Source organism: Polyodon spathula, chromosome 8, assembly GCF_017654505.1.
Source record: "Polyodon spathula isolate WHYD16114869_AA chromosome 8, ASM1765450v1, whole genome shotgun sequence".
NCBI lineage: Eukaryota > Metazoa > Chordata > Actinopteri > Acipenseriformes > Polyodontidae > Polyodon > Polyodon spathula.
Window position 1 is genome coordinate 57,733 of NC_054541.1, and position 19,268 is coordinate 77,000.

A 19,268-nucleotide genomic window follows, 5' to 3' on the forward strand; every position below is an offset into this window, starting at 1 on the left:
GAATATTTGAGATGTTTTCCGGAAAGAATTGTTAATAAAATGTGTTTTCAAACCTTTCTCAAAGAAGTGTTGTGATACATAAACAAAATAAATGTAAAGGTATCAATATCAAATTGCTATACTATTGAAAAAACACAGTTACACTGTAAAGCATTAAAAAAATGAAATGTATATATTGCTGATGTTTGTGTTATGATCGTGGGATCCGTGGTGCCTCTATTAGCTTAGTGAGGCAAAGCATCAATTAGGCTTCAAATCGTCCATAGGAGGTCATGGAGGCTTCCGATCGGTTTGCATCATATATATGTAATATGCTTTTTTTTCTGTAATAATCTAGCCATCTGAGAGACACCAACGATACACTGAACTAAGAGCCATTAATGCTGTGCTAATATAATGCCTGTGAGTTTTGGAGAGGGGATTCAAATCATTCATGAGGGTCATTGCTTCATTGAGGCTTCAAATCATGCACAGGGTTCATTGCATCAATTAGACTTCAAATCATCCACAGGAGCTCATTGAGGCTCCGGATCAGTCAGGGATTCAGGGATTCACTACTTCAGGTGATTCAAATGACCACTGCTTCATGTGAAGCAAACAAATGACGTAACCCTGTGGCACATAAATTATAAAAAATGTTCCATCCTATATGATGCAGTAAGTGCACCATGTGCTGCATCTTATGTGGGCAGCACGGAAGCCTGGCAAGGTTCCAGGTACGTTGTTTAGGTTGCTAGTATAAACAGTGCCTGTGTTACGCCTTGTGAGTTCCTTCCGTCTCTTGATCGAGTTGATCTTGCCGTGCAAAGTGTCGATATCCATTCTATGCCCAGGGAGGTCAGTCACGGCAGAGCTATACTGTAGGAATGGCAGAAAGGGATCTGAATGTTCAAATCCATGTCGGACCTATCTAAGCATAGGGTTTTGAAGCGAAGGGTCTAAGCCCAATCTGAACCTAAATTCCCACGTCATCACGCTTTTCGTTTGTCCTGTCCCATATGCGTGACATCACACCAGAGATGAGATGATGATACTTGTGCGTTTGGATGACGATGAAAACTACTGTTGAAACAATATTCTTATGCATCGCCTTCTGGTGTTTAATGACAGCTTGTGGCAATGTTGCCCCATCCGTGTATATTTCTGTGTTGTATGTTGCATGTTGTGTGTTAATGCTGGTGTATAGTCATTGGTACACGGGATATAAATATGGTCTATGTAACACGAGTGTTTAAAATGTATATTTGTATTTAGGCACGAAGATTGCACAGCACTTCACGTGCAGGTAAAATGTAATAATAAGTGAGCATGGAGAATTGCACTTCATTAATTCACGTGCAGTTTTACCGAGACTCAAATTGAATGATTGATTAGCAATCGAGTCTCGGTACAGCTGCATAAAAGCTGCATGTTTTCACTCACTCAGGGTTGTGTGTTCGGTGAGTGGTGAACAGGGTTGGAGACAGAGGTAATAGTCATAGTTATAGTAAATAATAGCAGCTCACCGTGTTTGTCTGTGGAGTCCATTTTGTTTGTATATTTATTTTGGCTAAAGTGCCGTTTCCTGTGTTCTGGTTCTCTTTCAACCTTTTACTTTCTGTCTGTTTCAATATTAAATGATGAACAAAAACAAGCGCTCAGCTTCACCAAACTCCACCTCTCTGTTTATTCTGTGTTGGTTCCTGTTTCTGGTCTGACGTCACCCACTACAGCCGTCTTTGTGACACAGCTATATTACAATCTGAACCGACACAGAAAAACAAGTATTAAGGCATTGCTGTGTCACCCTGAAATATATACAGTGCCTTGCAAAAGTATTCAGACCCCTGACCAATTCTCTCATTACTGAATTACAAATGGTACATTGAAATTTTGTTCTGTTCGATATTTTATTGTAAAACACTTAAACTCAAAATCAATTATTGTAAGGTGACATTGGTTTTATCTTGAAATATTGAAATATTTTTAAGAAAAAAAAAAAAAAAAACTGAAATATCTTGCTTGTATTAGTATTCAACCCCCACATGTTAATACTTGGTAGAGCCACCTTTCGCTGCAATAACAGCTTTAAGTCTTTGAACACGACCGAACAGATCATAAGTTGGGGGTGTTACAAAGGAAAAAAAGTACAATATGATGACCACTTCTAGAAACTCATCTCGGTAGAAAGCGAGAGGGACGCGTTTTATTGCGAAACTCAGAAAACCGCCAACCTGGGGTAAGTATGTACCAGCTTTGCACACAGTGTCGGACTGATTTTGGCCCATTCTTCTTGGCAGATTTGCTCCAGGTTGTTCAGGTTGGCTGGTTGATGCTTTTGGACTGCAATTTTCAAATAGTGCCACAGATTCTCAATGGGATTGAGATCCAGACTTTGATTGGGCCACTGTAGGACATTCACCTTTTTGTTCTTGAGCCACTCCAATGTTGCTTTGGCCTTGTGCTTGGGATCATTGTCCTGCTGAAAGGTGAATTTCCTCCCAAGCTTCAGTTTTTTAGCGGACTGAAGCAGATTCTCTTGGAGTATTTTCCTGTATTTTGCTCCATCCATTCTTCCTTCAATTGTATCAAGATGCCCAGTCCCTGCTGATGAGAAGCATCCCCACAGCATGATGATGCCACCACCATACTTCACTGTAGGGATGGTGTGTCTTGAGGCATGGGCAGTGTTAGGTTTGCGCCACACATAGCGCTTCGAGTTTTGGCCAAAAAACTCTATCTTGGTCTCATCTGACCACAAAACCTTTTCCCACATCGCAGCTGGGTCACTCTCATGCTTTCTGGCAAACTCCAGACGTGCTTTCAGATGGTACTTTTTGAGTAACGGCTTCTTTCTTGCCACCCTCCCATACAGGCCAGTGTTATGCAGAGCTCTTGATATGGTTGACTGGTGCACCATTACTCCACTCCCCGCCATTGAACTCTGTAGCTCCTTCAAAGTGATTGTTGGCCTCTATGTGGCTTCTCTCACAAGTCTCCTTCTTGTTTGAGCGCTGAGTTTTGAGGGACGGCCTTTTCTTCGCAGTGCCTGGGTGGTGTGATGCAGCTTCCACTTCCTAATTATTGATACAACTGTGCTTACTGGGATATCCAAACACTTGGATATTATTTTGTACCCTTTCCCTAATCTATGCATTTGTATTACTTTATCTCTAACTTCTGTAGAATGCTCTTTGGTCTTCATTTTCCTTCACATTCACAGCCTTACCAATGATCCTTCAACAATGGGGTTTTTATGCAGAAAATGTGACAGCAACTTTAATGGTTCACAGTTGGAGGCCAATGATAAGGTAATTGTGTCCTATTTGGGCAAGTTCTTTCATCGGTGCAGACTGGGAGCTTCCACAGCACGGGGTTCAATACTTATGCAAGCAAGATATTTCAGTTTTTTTATTTTTCTTAAAAATATTTTGCAACATAAAACCAACATCACCTTACAATAATTGATTCTGAGTTTCAGTGTTTAAAAATAGTAAACAGAACGAAATTTCAATGTAGCATTTGTAATTCAGTAATATGAAAGAATTGGTTAGGGGTCTGAATACTTTTGCAAACCACTGTATATATGGTGTAAAACAGCATAAATATAATTGGAAAGTTATGTGTTGTGTTTTAAATAGTTTGACAATAGGCGACATTCATTAAAACGTTCTCGAATTTATATGCAGCAGTATCACGTTTATAGATTGTTATTCTTGGGAGACGTGGGATAGCAATTCGCGGTCAAAGCAAGATGTATATCAATTGTATTGTAATGCAATAAAAAAATATTAAACACATTTTCTCACTGATTCGTCCATATTTCATTGTTAAATTATAATCTTTAACAACGTGTTTTTGGAACGAGCATCACGTAAATCCCTGTAATGCCATGTTTGCTGCGTTCCATGTTTAAACCTGTTCATTCATTCAGGGAAATTTCTATTTAATCTTATTATTATTATTATACAGGTTATAAATGGATCATTTCTTACCATATCCATATACACTATCAATGTGCATGTGTGTGTGACACAATGAAATACCTACAAGCAAGGGCATGACATTGCATCCTCAACATGCAGTGCCTATAGAAAGTCTACACCGCCTTGAACTTTTTTCACATTTTGTTGTGTCATGCCTCAGAGTTTCATGCTCTTAAATGAGGATTTTTTTTCCACTTATCTACACACTATACTCCACACTGTTAAGGGAAAAAAGTTTTTATTGAGAAAAACATTATAAATTAAAAATTGAAAGGGGATGTAATCTTTCTATAGGCACTGTAACTAACTGGTGTACTGTAAAGCATTGATTTAAAGTATATTCAGACCAGAAAAGCAAAGACACTTAATCATTAACATGGGCCAGCATATTACTGGGGTTCGTTTCAGCTTTGAATGAAGCAAACAAAACAAAGTTGCCTTTGTGAAATGTTGCTGACACCTGTGATTGGTTCCCTAGCTGAAATGAAACACAAAGGTCACAGAAATACCGATGTAAGTGCTTATAAGCCAATGATCGAAAAATGTCTCATTCTGAGTGTTCTTATGAATTACTACAGAGACGAAAGCAAGACGAAGTAGTTGGACTGTGAAACACTGTTGTATACTGTCACTAACACTAGCGGTATTATCAAATGAAAGATTGAATTAACATCCATGCAGTGAAACTGGTAGTGGATGTTAAACCGTTCTGTATTCAAATAATGGCGCATATTGCCTAATTCTAGGGACCTTTGCAGTGCTTAAACCTGTATGTAATAATCTGTATGCCATGGCTGAAGGCAGAGGAGGCCGCTCTTGGGTGTGGCACCACTTCACTTTGGTTGTTCCCAACAAGGTGCAATGTGGCTTGTGTAACGTGACGTGCATCAAGGTGGGGCTGGAAGCGTTGGGGCTGAAAACATTGCTGCTGCTGCTGCTGCAGCACGTAGCCCTACTGAACCAGGTATGTTGCTTTTAAAATAATTTGTTTATTATTTTGAATTTAAACATACATGCATATTAAGGTTATTCAATAGAGACTGTCAGACTCCTGGCTCTCTCCACTCTGCTTGATCCCCGCTTTAAATTCCTGGCATTTGGGAGCAGCCCCAATGCACAAGCAGCTGTAAAAATCCTAACTGCGGAGTGTGCTTCTGTGATCAGGGCTTCACTGAAAGACAGAACCACAACACCCTCTACATCAACGGGATCAGCCCCAACACCATCCCTGTCAGAAAGCCAGGGTCTGTGGCACCTGTTTGACAGCAAAGTCAGTTCAACAAGGAGTGCACAGAGTATCACTTCTGATGCGTCTGTGGAAGTTCAGTGATACATGAGCGATGCGTATGTGGTTCGGAGTGGGGACCCTTTGCATTACTGGGCATTGAACTGTACACCATATCCTCAACTCTTTGAGCTAGCTCGGAAATACCTCTGCATTCCAGCATCATCAGTACCATGTGAACGCATATTTCCTAAAGTTGGTGAACTCATTAATAAAAAAAAAGGAGCAGACTTAATCCCAACACCATACAACAGATCATGTTCCTCAAAAAAATAAATTGGATGTATCTTAAGCATGTTGCTACTCTTGCTCACTTCATCTCCTTTCTCTAATCCCTTCATTTACAAAGTGTGCCATCAAGCATTTCTTAGACAGAACTGAACCATATTTCACACATATTCAAACAGTACAATCTCACAGTTATATTAAACATTACCCTCCCATTACAACAGCCAACATTATCATGTATTTATTTGGCAGAAAACCTTATCCAGGGCGACTTACAGAACAAAGCAGATTCAAGTGCAATAACATCAGGCACACACGTCAGTCCCCACTAATCTAAACACAAATGTCTTTGTGCAATTCATCAATAAATTAAGAGCTGAAACCAGGATGCATGCTCACTATTTAAAACTGGACCCTCACTCACTCATACAGTCTGTCAACTCTCATGCATCTCTTTTGTCGGATTGTTTTGTGTATTGCATTGTTTTCTTAAAATAAATAAAACTCTCTTGCATCTCTTACCTGATTGTTTTGTGAATTGTACTTTTTTCTTGAAATAACTAAAACTATCATGCACTGTATGTAGTGTGTTTATGTTGGTGTACAGTCATTGGTACACGGGATATAAATATATTTGTATTGTATTTAGGCACTAGGACTGCACATCACTCCACATGCAGATTAAATGTATATAGTGTGCTAATTTAATTCACATGCAGTTGTACAGAGATTAAGTGAATGACTGACTAGCAATCGAGTCTCAGTACAGCTGCACAGACGCATGCATGTTTCACTCACTCTGGGGTTGTGTGTTCGGTGAATGGAGAACGGGATTGGAGACTGAGGTAATAATAAATCATAATAACAGTTCACCGTGTTTGTCTGTGTAGTCCATTTTGTTTGTCTCTTTGTTTTGGCTACCAGTGCCGTGTCCTGTGTTTTGTTCACCCTTTTTATTTTGCAATAAACCAGTGCAAGCAGGCGCATTTACCATATTACTCACAGTGCTGGGTGTTCCCTTTTAATTCGAATGACAACCATTACCGAATGGAAAGAGCCCCTCAGACAGTCAATAACTGAGCATACATACAAAAGCTGTCCTATCAGGGTTCTTCTGGTCTGACAACACCACTGAAGCCAAACTGTCACATGTGGTGTCAGAACCGGGACAACAGCGCCTTCAAGACGCAGACCAGAAATGGTATTGCAGGTGATTAGAAAACACACAGCACTGCGAGCGATATGGTAAATGCACTTGCTTGCGCCGGTTTATTGCAAAATGAACAGGGTGAACAAAACAAACAAAACACAGGGCACAGCACTGGTAACGAAAACAAAGAGATGAAAAAAAACGAACTAACACTTAAACAAATGCTAGTTTACCTACCGCAAACCTGGTTCCCTGAAAGAGAAGATGGCCACCAAACATTATTATGGGATACACTCCTGTCTATTGGTAGATGTCACTGAGCTCATATGTAAAAGCTGCCGATAGGCCCCCTTTCCCCAGTGATGCCCTCGGTCCTGCCTCCCGAGGGTACTTAACCGTCACGCAGGGGAAGAATCGCCCTCTTTCATGATGAAACTGTGATGTTGACCAAGCGACCTCGAGGTTGGTGGCCATCTTCTCTTTCAGGGAACCAGGTTTACGGTAAGTAAGCTAGAATTCCCTTTCAATTCGAAGATGGCCACCAAAATATCATTATGGGAAACGTGTAACAGAGCCGTCACGAGGGAGGAAAGAAGTCCTGCCTGACCAAGGTCAGCGGCATCAGTGTGCAACCTCAAGGACACTAGTGCCCACAGAGGGCAATGAGGGATCTACCACATTCAGGCGGTAGAACCTGGCAAAGGTATGCAGGGTAGCCCAGCTAGCCGCATCACAAATCTCAGTCAAGGAGGCACCTCGGAAGAGGGTCCATGACATAGCCACATCTCTCATGGAATGTGTGGCTATCCGCCCAGGTGGGGGTAAGCCAGCACCATCATATGCAGTCAAGACTGTGTCTGCAATCCAATGCAACAGTTGCTGCTTGGAGAGACTGGTTAGACTGACACAGCACTCTTGTCCTATCCACATAAAATCTCAATGCCCGAACTGGACAGAGAAGGTTCAACTTTCTATTCTCAACCATCCAGAGTTGGAGGCGTCCATCGTCACTACCCTGCGGGTGTAAACCGCCCCCATTCGGACTCCTTGGCGCAGGTGAGAGGGAATCCTCCACCAGCGCAGGGCCGTCGTACACACGAGACACACTGCCAGCCGACGGTGCCTGTCGCGTTTGGGATGCAGACTGAATGCATTGAGCCACGCCTGTAGTGGGCACATGCACAATAAACCCAGCTCAATGGCTGATACCGCTGCTGCCATCAGACCCAGAAGTTTTTGGCACAAAACAAGGGACACCTTCAATCCCTGCCAGAAAAGGGAGAGGTGGTGTGGTAAAGCTGCTACCCTGTCACCTGACAGGTATGCGCGCATCGTGGTGGAGTCCAGCCGGAACCCGACATACGTTATGCACTGTGCCGGCGTCAGCCGACTCTTGGCATCATTGATAGTGAGGCCCACCCTCAATAGATGCTCCATCACTAGCGCCGTGTGGGCCACTGCTCCCTCCTGCGACTGGGAACAGATCAACCAGTCGTCGAGGTAATTCATCACTCTGACTCCTTGCAGCCTCAAGGGGGCAAGGATAGCGTCGACGTACTTTGAAAACATACAGGGAGCTAGGGAGAGGCCGAACGGCAGCACGAAAAACTCATACGCATTTCCCTGAAAGGTGAAGCAGAGATATTTCATGTGCTGTGGATGAATGGGAACGTGAAAATAGCACCGAGGCCTGAAGCGGGTCCATTACGAAAGTAGCAGTGACGTCACGAAAAGGAGGAGGTCCCAAACAAAACTGAAACCCCATCACATCAGAGGTGGCGCGCCAGTAGTGCAGCTGTTGTGCCGTGAATCGGTTCTGAGGCCACCAGCCTTCAGGGGCCCTGTTGGGGTGGCTGAGGTTGGGATGGGGCTAGCGTGGGCAGGTGTCTTGGGTGGAAACCCTGGAACTGCCATTGCGGTTGTTGCTGCGTGGGCTGGCTAAGGCCACATCCACCATGCTGAGGGAGGGTCCTGTCTTTTGCCTGAGATGAGGCCTGTAAGTGGTGTCTAAGGTCACCTGGTGGGGCTGTGGGAACCGCTGTCACAGGAAATAAGCTGTGGCTGTCGCAGACGAGGGTGCCTGACGCCGATAAGGCCACGCTGTTGGACGCGCCCATATCACCAGGCCACACCTTCAGCCCAGCAGTGGAGGAGATCCTGCAGCAAAGCCTTAGGGAACGTGAGGCGTTGAGGCAGGTAGCCACGTTGCTCCCTCCCCCAGCTCCGGCGTGGGTCAGGTCGAGTCGCCGGCACCCGGCACAGCCATGTATGGTCACCCGGATGGTGCCGGTGTCACGGGAAATAAATTAGTGATGAAATAAGTTAGCGTTTGTCTTTTTGAGCCTTTCTACGCATGCGCAAATTTTAGAGCTTAAAGGCAAGGTTAAGCCGTAGACTTTCTGTCTGTGTACTTTATTCAGAACAGACTGTTAATGCAATGTTTCCAATGTGTATAATAAATTGTTTTACTCTTAATGTTGTCAGGATCTTTATTAAAAGCTACAGTATATGTGGTAAACATCAGAAACACGTCGTTGAAATAAATTAGCCATGCAATAAGTTAGCGTTTGCCTTTTTGAGCCTTTCTACGCATGCGCGGATCTTAAAGGCAAGGTTCTCTGTGTTCATCGAAAATTACAGGACGCCATTTGTATTTTTTTGAGAAATGAAAACAAGTTTTGCATTGCAGACAGTAATTGTTGTTTAAATATGTTGTCATCTTATTTATCGAAGTGTATTGCAATCAGTATTTTTTTTTTTTTTTTTTTTAAAGGTGACATTTATCGTAATGTATATTTATGTTTCATTTGTATTATAAATACATTTTATCTTCAGGAAATTGCTTGCTGTATTTTTTTTTAACAAATATTTTAAAAACATTACTTTGTCAGTATAATTTATGTCTATGCACAGTTAAAATCACTACTTACCAAATTTGTATTTCCTTATAAAAATGTCGTTGGCGGACATATCATATACTGGGGGGTGAGCAAACACGTGTTTAAGTGTTTATGTAGGCTCACTTTAACAGTTATATTATATTCATGGTAAATTGCTTGGTGACTTTGAACCTTTTCAATAAATTGAGTGGGAAAGTGGGTACAAAAGGCAAACGCTAACTTATTTCATCGCTAATTTATTTCCTGTGTGACCGGCTCAGGGGGTGGTGGGGGAGACACTACACCAGGGTCCCTGCCTCTCCAAAAGCTCAACGATACGACCGATCTGGGCTTTCTTATCCATAATATCCTGTGCCCGCCTGGACTTTTTCACCCATATAGCTGGAAGCGATGGGGATCAGCTTCGGGTCGGGAGGCGTGAGTGGGAGGGTTATGCTGTGGGGGACGAAGAACACCCCTGCACAACTCTCTCCAGACGGCTAGTAAACACGCAGGGCTGAAAAACTGCACAAATGTCACAGGCACCTTCAGGGCTGAGGTGGGATGATCGGGGCCTAGGCACCTCGCACACATGCTGTGCATGTCCTCCTGTGGGATATTGGTCCCACCGACTGAGTAGGCACCAAGCACCATGGGCACCAAGAGTCAATCGTGCCGGCGCTGTAGCAGGGTGATTCCAAGAGGAACGCACCTCCTCCATAAAATCTGTGAAAGCTGGGAAGGGTTGAGCTTGGGGAGCCACGTCATGCGGCCAAAAGATAGAACAGTGTGGCTTTGCCTGCGCTGTCCAAGGGACCTGCAGGTACACCGCCGCGCGCCCCATAAGCACAGGCACGGACCCTGCCAGTGACGGCACGCTAGTAACTGAGGCAGCCTCGGAACTAGGGGCCATATCAGCCTGGAATATCCGGAAGGGACGCGGACTCCTCCCAGTCTGACCAGTACTCCCCCAGAGGGGTCAGGGGGTGGCACAGAGATTGTGACCGGCTCAGGGGGTGGGGGGGACGCCACACGGGGGTCCACGGTGACAATGTCGGGAGGTGTGAGTGGGAGGGGCCCTCTGCGGGGGACGAAGAATGCCCCCACACGACTCTTTCCAGGTGTCTCGCAAGCATGCGGGGCTGAAAAGCCACACAGACGTCGCAGGCACCATTTAGGGCAGGATCGGGCCCTATGCACCGTGCAGACATGCTGTGCCTGTTCTCCTGTGGGATACTGGACTAACAGGCCATGCAGTCATAGCGCCAGTTTAGAACCACTGCGCTGTAAACACAGTGTGCGCCGTGTGCACCGAGCACTGTGCAATAATAACACCGTGCGTGCCTCTTGCACCGAGTACCGTGCAGCGTCAGGCACCGCACGCACCAAGTACCGTGCAGAACCGGCACACTAGCCTATATCGGTACAGCGACAATGGGCACCATGTGCAGCTTGGTACCGAAGTAGCACAGGCAGTGTCTTATGCACTGCAGTATTAAAAAACACTGGGGCAGCTAAGCACGGTGCCCACCCTGACCGTGTGGTCTCACGCCTGAGCAGCGCGTAGCGTACAATAGGGGGGCAGGGCCAAAGCCGCAGCGGGCGATTGACTTACACAGACAGTAATAAAAACAGTTTTAAAATACAAAAAACAGTTCAATATTACAGGACAGATAAGGGAGAGCACTCTATCTATTGATTTGAGCAACCTACACCAAGGTGAAGGCTCGCGCAGCCCGTTTACATCTCATCCCAACAACGAGGGATGCCTCAGTGAGGAGTATACGGCCGGCCCGGCAAAAGCAGCGCAGAGCGGCTAGCACTATACGTGAGTACGGGGACGTGTTCAGCTACAATCAAAACAAGGCCTGACCTCGGCCCGCAGGTGGCTGTTGGCCAAAACTTGACAATGGGAACAACGCAAGCCCGGTCCCGTGGAGCAATAGTGCTCTACAAAGAAAGAAGGAGTGAAAAACACACACAATTCTTAACAATACTTACCGTTGCTAAGACAGACTAACAGAAAGAAGCAGCCTGACGTGCAGAGCCCGCAGGTGCTGAAAGTCAGAAACAGAATAAAAAGGATACGATTTTTTAAACTACTGATTCCGGAAAAGCGGCGACGGCCAGCTTTCAGCACAAAGTGCAGGGGAACTAGCAGTAGCTTACGCGGCACTTTAATAAGAAGACAGGGCTCAATGCAACACAGAGGTCTTACCTTACCAGTGTGAGAAGAGAAAGAGGGTATTCCTCCCCCTGTGTGCTCAGTGACACTTACCAATAGGCAGGAGTGTATCCCAAATGATGTTTGGTGGTCATCTTCGAATTGAAAGGGAAACACATTCACAACCCCCATACCACTCAAGGTTTCCAGCGGGCACAGTGAATTCAATTTCTCTCTCTCTCTCTCATATTCCTTCTGTTTTCTCTTGTGTTTTTTTTTTCTCCAAACAGTTCAAACAATGTTACTTCAGGTTTTTACTTCACATCTGATCCCTCCTCATTTCATTGTCCAATTCTCATCCTCGGCAGTTTCATTTCTATACACATTAGAAACAAATCTGAGAGCTAGATTTAAACTGGTGTATTTTTAAACGATCATTCTACCAGTTTCAGAGTAAAACTGAAGAGGGGTTCCTCTACATTTGAGAACGTACAAAACACTTCATAAAGGAAGCTCTAGTAAAATCACACTTACAACACGGCTTTATTTTTATACAAACTATTTTACTGCTGTTAGGAAACTGATGCAGCCCCAGCCTAGCCCCTGTTTGCATTGTGTAATACCCGGTCACTTATGATGCAAAAAAAACAAGCGAGGACTCGACCCCGGTGTCCTCATAGCTATTTATGACTCTGTTTATCAAGCAGGTTTATTTTTTGTTTTCAGTAAATATTTCTGTATTTAGTAAAATATCCTCCTGTTGTTCAAGTGTCCGCAATTCTGAGAAAGTTCTCAAGTCCTGTAAGAGCCTGCAACTGACTTAACTTCTTCACACATTAAGAGAAGGGAGAGGATTACACACCTGTGTGAATTTTATGGTGTCTTTTAAGGTCATCAGACTGGTTGAATCTCTTCCCACAAGCACCACAGTGATGAGGTTTCTCTCCTGTGTGAATGGCTTTGTGGTTTTTTAGGCTTCCTATGTGACTGAATCTCTTCCTACACTCACTACAGTGATAAGGTTTCTCTCCTGTGTGAATGCGCTGGTGGATTTTAAGGTTTCCAAACAGGTTAAATCTCTTCCCACAAACAGCACAGTGATGAGGTTTCTCTCCTGTATGAATTTTATGGTGTCTTTTAAGGTCTCCAAACTGGCTGAATCTCTTCCCACAAACAGCACAGTGATGAGGTTTCTCTCCTGTGTGAATGCGCTGGTGGATTTTAAGGTTTCCAAACAGGTTAAATCTCTTCCCACAAACAGCACAGTGATGAGGTTTCTCTCCTGTATGAATTTTATGGTGTCTTTTAAGGTCTCCAAACTGGCTGAATCTCTTCCCACAAACAGCACAGTGATGAGGTTTCTCTCCTGTGTGAATGCGCTGGTGGATTTTAAGGTTTCCAAACTGGCTGAATCTCTTCCCACAAGCAGCACAGTGATGAGGTTTCTCTCCTGTGTGAACCACCTTGTGTTTTTTAAGGTTTCCTGTGCGACTGAATGTTTTCCTACACTCAGTGCAGTGAATGCGCTGGTGTGAATGAAGATTTCCTAACTGTGTGGAACTCTTATCACTGGACTGTATGTGGGAAGGTTTCTCTCCTGTGTGAATGTGCTGGTGTCTTTTAAGTAGTGATAAAAGATTGAAACTCTTCCCACAATCACCACATGAAAATGTAGCCCTTCCTGTGTGATTTCCCTTGTGAGTTTCAGGAACGTCTAATTGACAGGAACTCTTCCCACCTTTAATAGAATGAGGCAAAGTCTTCAAGTTGCCCTGGGTTTCAGAACTGTTAAAACATGCAGAATGTGGCATCTCTGTACTCTCCACAGTAAGAGGGGGTCTGTCTTGTAAAGAAGGGATTTTAACTGAGTGAGTTCTCAATGTCTTCACATACTCTTCTTGGGGTGTCGCTTCTCTGTGCTTCTTGCGCTGTGGTTTCCTACTAGAAGAGTTTTCGCACTGGGATGATGGAGTGCAGTCGTGTTCTCCTTCATCTACTTTAGAAGCTAAAGAAATAAAGAAGAGAGACAAAAGTTATTGTACAGCATTCTTCCACATGCACTGTTCTGCAGGGCATCATGTCATAACCATGACAACGAGAGCACAGTTCTCCCCAGGCCTTTTCAGCTGGGCAGACCACCCAGTGAAGTGGCTGTCGCCACCCGGCTCAAAAAACCTGATCTGCCTGTCTTGCAGATGTTACTGTGCCTTTAACAATAAGGATTGATTGTGCTTCTAGCAGACTACATCACTTGCACGTTGCTGGGTGAAAAAAAACAATCTTGGAACCACATGACAGCTGTGTTACATCTTGACAGAACATTGAACCAATCAGAGAATTGATGGGGTGGGTTTTCTGTGTTAAGCATTTGAAAGGCTAAAACATTAGATTGCTACAAAAAAGAACTGATCAAAGCAAAAATAGTGACAATAAATGCAGGGATTTCAAAATAATCTGACAATCGCACAATCCACTGCCTAATACTAGATTTGTGCTACTTTATTAAAAATATTAAGATTTTTTGGTATTCACAAAAGATTTGTTGTATTACTGTACTGTAAGGTGATATACATATGCACCAAAACAAAATAAAAAGTGTATTCCTTTTGTTGTGATATCAGCGGAACACTTGTCAGCTGATATACAATTACAAATGATTAAGTGCAGTGGTGCTGAATTATTACACTCCGGTTTCATGCAACAGTTATGATGGTGACCAAACGTGTGGGACTACTGCTGTGTAACCAAATGGTTACAGTGAAAAACTGCATTAAAAAAAACAGAGAAAAACAAAAATAGACGCGCATTAACAAGGGAAAAGAGAAAAACTAAAATAGACGTACACTAACAAGGGAAAAACTAAAATAGACGTGCATTAACAAGGGAAAAGTGAAAAACTTTATCTTATTTACGTTATCTTTCCCCAGTCAAAAATATATGGCATGAAGAAACACCAATGCTTCGTCCCTGTGTGGAGTCTGTGTGTTGAACACAAGCAAATGAGCAGTTCAGTGATGCTTGAGATGAGGCGGATTCGTTTACCAGCTAGTGTCCCGCAAGTGTCAGTCACAGCAAGAATGATGTCAGCATGTCAGTAACGTGGAAAATGAAAATCCTCCTACTTTTATACAGTTTAAACTGGAATATTGAAAAATCCTGACTCTGTACAACCAAGTTATTAAATACCTGCATGGCGATAGTACTGCTATTAATGGAATATTTTAATTTGTTTTTTGACGATTAGTATTTGCTGTGCTTCTAAAAACAGAAATCCCATTTGCAATCCCATGCACTGCACCTTGCCTTTTTAATCTGCCTGTATTGAAGACACACAATATGTAGAACTATGTAGGGCTGGAGGGGGAAATGTTTCTTCTGGGGACGCTAAGCAACCCGACTGGATGTGACATCACCCAGTGATGGACATGTGATCCCTGCAGCTCTGTAAACCTGTGGGAGCAACACAACTGCAAACAGGCTACCAGGAATGGGGAAAGGCACAGATCTAACACAGGGGTGTGCAGAGCTGGCCCTTCCACTCCTGCTCTTTGATCCAACCCTGTTCTAAGTTGTTTAATTGAACCAATTAAACCTCCATCCAGGCGCAGGAGCAGCACTTTATAGAAGTGAACGTGTTCAATGTGGAGTGGAATGGCCTGCAGGAGCGTGATTGGACACCGCTGATCTAACAGCATTCTAAAGAGGCGGGGCAGTGGCTGCACATCTAGCAGCTGCCTCAGGAGCAAGCACAGTTATGTCCTTGTTGACAGAGTGGCTGGGCAGCTCCCCCTGGTTAAAATATGAATGTGAAGCACACTGCTGGTGTTCAGTAGCAGGTTCTGCAAGATGAATAGGCAGCTCAATGCTGCTTGTTTTGTAGGGTTACCTCTAAATCCCAGTTCACATTCAGATGGAGAATCAACACACAGGCTGGATCCCAGCTTGTTGTTCTCCTCAAGTGTACAGGCATTATATTCAGCAGGAAGTTCCTCTGCGATGGAGACACATTCCTGCTCTATGAACTCCTCTTTGATAGGAACACATTCTTGTTGAGGGACCTCTTCATCTTTAACAAACGGCAGCTCTGTACCCTGCATTAGACTTGCACAGCACTCCTGCTCAAAGGACTCCTCTTGTGTGGAAACTGCTTCTATCTTTGGCTCCACCTGTGCTTCAGATTCAGGGATAGCACGGCTCTCTCTGGGATCTGTGGGGAAACAAAGTTGTATAAAATTCCAACTCTTTCTTACTAGCTCGGCTCCTCTACCAAGCCAGCCCCGTGTCAGAATGCTACTGAGAGATGTCTTTGGGTCTAAGAAGAGGTATTTATATTTAATAAAGAACATCTAACCCTAGTACCCTACCCACAATGCCATGGTTTATGCTTTTGCAATGATCAAACATTTATTTTAACTCCTATCAACATTCTGTGTTAGCTGCTTTGATCAGGGATTGTATCAAAATAACCCCTCCAAGCTGTTGTGCTCAATAATGTGCAGCTTGCATTTCCAGTGACTGTTCCTCAGTTATTTCGTATAGGGGTGAGCTGGTATAATAGTTTGGTGGTTTAGGTTCATTCTGGTATTGATCCCATTTCTGTTATTCTACATTGCAATCATCGGATAACACTGTGTTTGGGTTCCTGTGAACAAAGTGAAGGAAAAGGCATTTTCATATGAAGATCTTTATATTATACATCCTGTACAAAACAAATAAATCCAATCACATCCCTTGTAGTATTGCAATACATTTGTAATGGTGTGGCTATCCCTACTGCATGCATCCTGTGCAAACTCATCTCTGCTCTTAAAGAATAACCCCGAAAAAATAATAAACACGAAAACACGACCTGCTGCTGTGCGCTCATATTAGGACCCCAATCATTATTCTAACCCTCTGCAATAAGGCTGTGACTGGCTCAGTGGGACTCTATACAAGACATCGCTTTACCATGAGGATACCATTTCAGCCTCTCTAATTACAGACTGGTTAAGACTTACCAATAGTAAGTACTAGTAGTTTCTTAGTTTCTAGAATAGCTATTTAAATATGAATTAGACTAGGCTAGATGCACTACCTTCTTATAGTCTATAAAATAACACAACGCCTCAATTAGACTCCTTATAACCAATATTAGGACAGAGCCTTGCTATTACCGGCGCTTATAATCACCAAACACTTTAAAACGTGTCTTAAGAGAAACTCCAACCAAGACTTTTCCAGTAGAAGATGGTTTGAGGTGTTGGATTGACCGAGCAATACCGCACAATACAATCAATCTTACCCTGAAATATGAAAGGCTGTTTAATGTCTGTATCTGCAGCGTTTATACACCCTCGCACGGCTCTCAGCTCGCTCTCTGATATTTCCAGTCTCAGCTTCAGACTTTCATTCTCTCTCTTCATTGCAGTCATTTCCACTCGGAACTCAGTGAATCTGCTGCCGACAACTTCAGTAATTTCCCGCAGGACGGAGTCTACAGCCGCTTTCACTGCGCGCTCGACGGGAGAGGCGAGCTGCTCTTGAAAGAACGACACGGAGACACTGACGTCCATCTTCACTGGTTTTAGTGGCAGACTGGTCTCGGCAAATCAGCAGCGCCTGCAGCCACCTCTCTCCAGGTACACAAAGCAGCCCTCTCTCTGTCCGGAGCTGTAATGAAAGCGTCCCAGCAGAAGGCGTGCCTGGATGATTCGGCGCGTATCCTTGGCTGGCCTCCCTGTGGAAGCGAGGGCGGCTCGACGCGGTTATGAAGCTGGATGGCAGAGTTCTCCATGTTGGCTCTTTGCGCGCTGTGTTCTATGCAATGCTGACACCGCGCCGATCCGAAATGGCGCCAGTTTCCACCGGCTCTGCTTTCTAATGCGCATGCTCAATTCCAAAGCCGCTGGGCGCGTTCATGGCGCGCAGCCTTTTGAGAGTCTGCGCAGGTCCCACGTTTAACGACACTGGTCTGCGCGCACACCCTGTCCAAGCTCGGCAACCTGCGTGACCGCAGCCGGATCTGACAACAGAGGAGACGCATCTCTGGACTCAGAGTCTGCGCAGACCCTGCAGATTGTCAAAGGGGCTGCGCAGGAGCAGAGCCGCCTTCAAAACAATGCAAGAGCGCCACCCGTGCAAGAGGGGCGCAGAGAAGCACATGCAGGATTAGTGATCGTGGAGGCGCCACCTAGAATGAGGGTGTGAATAACACAGAAAAAGAGCTTGCATGAATTACAGCTACTGTACTGGGAATGAGAAATACCGCTACAATGATGCTTTTGAGTTTAATTTTCAAACGAGACTAGTAACACTATGGACGATATTCCATGCCAAAAATAAACACACATAAATACAGGAATGAATAAATAAATAAATGTCCGTGTTTTTATTTATTTCAGCATTTCTGTATTTATTTCTATATGCATTTATTCATGTATTTTATTCATTTCTGTATTTATTTCTATATGTATTCATTTATTCGTGTATTTAGTCATGTATGTATTTATTTCAACATTTATTTATTGATCCCTGTATGTATTTATGTATTTATAATTTTGGCATGGACTATCCTCTATATAAAACTGATGTTCATAACTTCATTGCTTAAACAGATTCATAATAAAAGCTGCTCTCGGGGTGACTGAAATAAGTCTTTGTATAATGTATTTACCAGTCTAGTTATGATGGAGCTGTATGGGAACAGTGAAAAAAACACTGCAGTCTTTTGCAATCAGAAAATCAATCAAGCCGGTCTGCATGTTTGCTCAGGAAACCTCCCAAAGCTGCCCGAGTGCCGTCTGCGCAGACCCGTGACGTCAGGCGCAGACCCGTCTGCAATGTAGGCTGCGAAAAAGCATCTTCAACGCAGCCAATATTGAGCTGAAAGTTGTTGTTTTTTAATGTAAAAATTGTACTGCAAATGTAAATGTGTGAATAGGTATAGTTCAAATGAATAGCAGTGCTTAATACTGTATAATTATAATAACAATCAATATGTTTGTATTATTATTATTATTATTATTATTATTGTATTACTACGAATCGCAGCTCCTGCAGAGCAGACGCGACCCTCCTTGACGTAAACAAACACTCCTCTCCACGCGCGTGTGCGTGTAAACGGCATTGGTGTTTCTGACCTTTGCGCGGCATCCACGGTTAAGCTGCAGTGGTTTGATTTCATATTCACCAATCAAAACCACAGAAGCAAGGTGATGAAGGCGTGCTTAATGTGCTCACTGTAGTATACTAGGACATCCTTGATCCCCTGTATAATTATTAGTCAGTTTTTATCATTAAAAAAGACATTTACCAGAAGTGGGGCTTGAACCGACACAGACATACATCCATTGGATTTTAAGTACAACACCTTAACCACTTGGCCATCCTGGTTTGATTCAATAGTGAGTAAACGAATGCCACTGATCCATGAGGTATAGAAAGCAGAGCTCAGCGAGCCACAAAAATAACTCGTTTCAGCGGACCTGTCTTCAATGAAGGCGTTGCCATACGTGTTCTTTCTTTCTTTCTAATAAAGCTTTAGGGCAGTATATACACATACACGCTTTTCATTTGTAAATCACATAAGTTTGTAAAGCGGATTCGTATACTGTTT

At 43.7% G+C, this 19,268-nt stretch overlaps 1 protein-coding gene across 2 annotated transcripts; it reads right to left on the reverse strand.

The window, feature by feature from the left end:
• Window positions 1-11,662: 11,662 nt before the first annotated feature.
• On the reverse strand, window positions 11,663-17,977 carry LOC121319169 (zinc finger protein 16-like). Of its 2 annotated transcripts, none has more exons than XM_041256351.1 (3): window positions 16,956-17,977; window positions 15,558-15,878; window positions 11,663-13,676 (listed from the first exon to the last, which is right to left on the reverse strand). In XM_041256351.1, exons 1-3 carry the CDS (start codon window positions 17,224-17,226, stop codon window positions 12,526-12,528), a joined length of 1,743 nt encoding a protein of 580 aa, XP_041112285.1. In that variant the 5' UTR covers window positions 17,227-17,977; the 3' UTR covers window positions 11,663-12,525. The 2 variants fall into 2 exon arrangements, with proteins under 2 accessions (XP_041112285.1, XP_041112286.1); XM_041256352.1 differs by having other exon boundaries at window positions 15,762-15,878; window positions 16,956-17,976.
• Window positions 17,978-19,268: the final 1,291 nt, after the last annotated feature.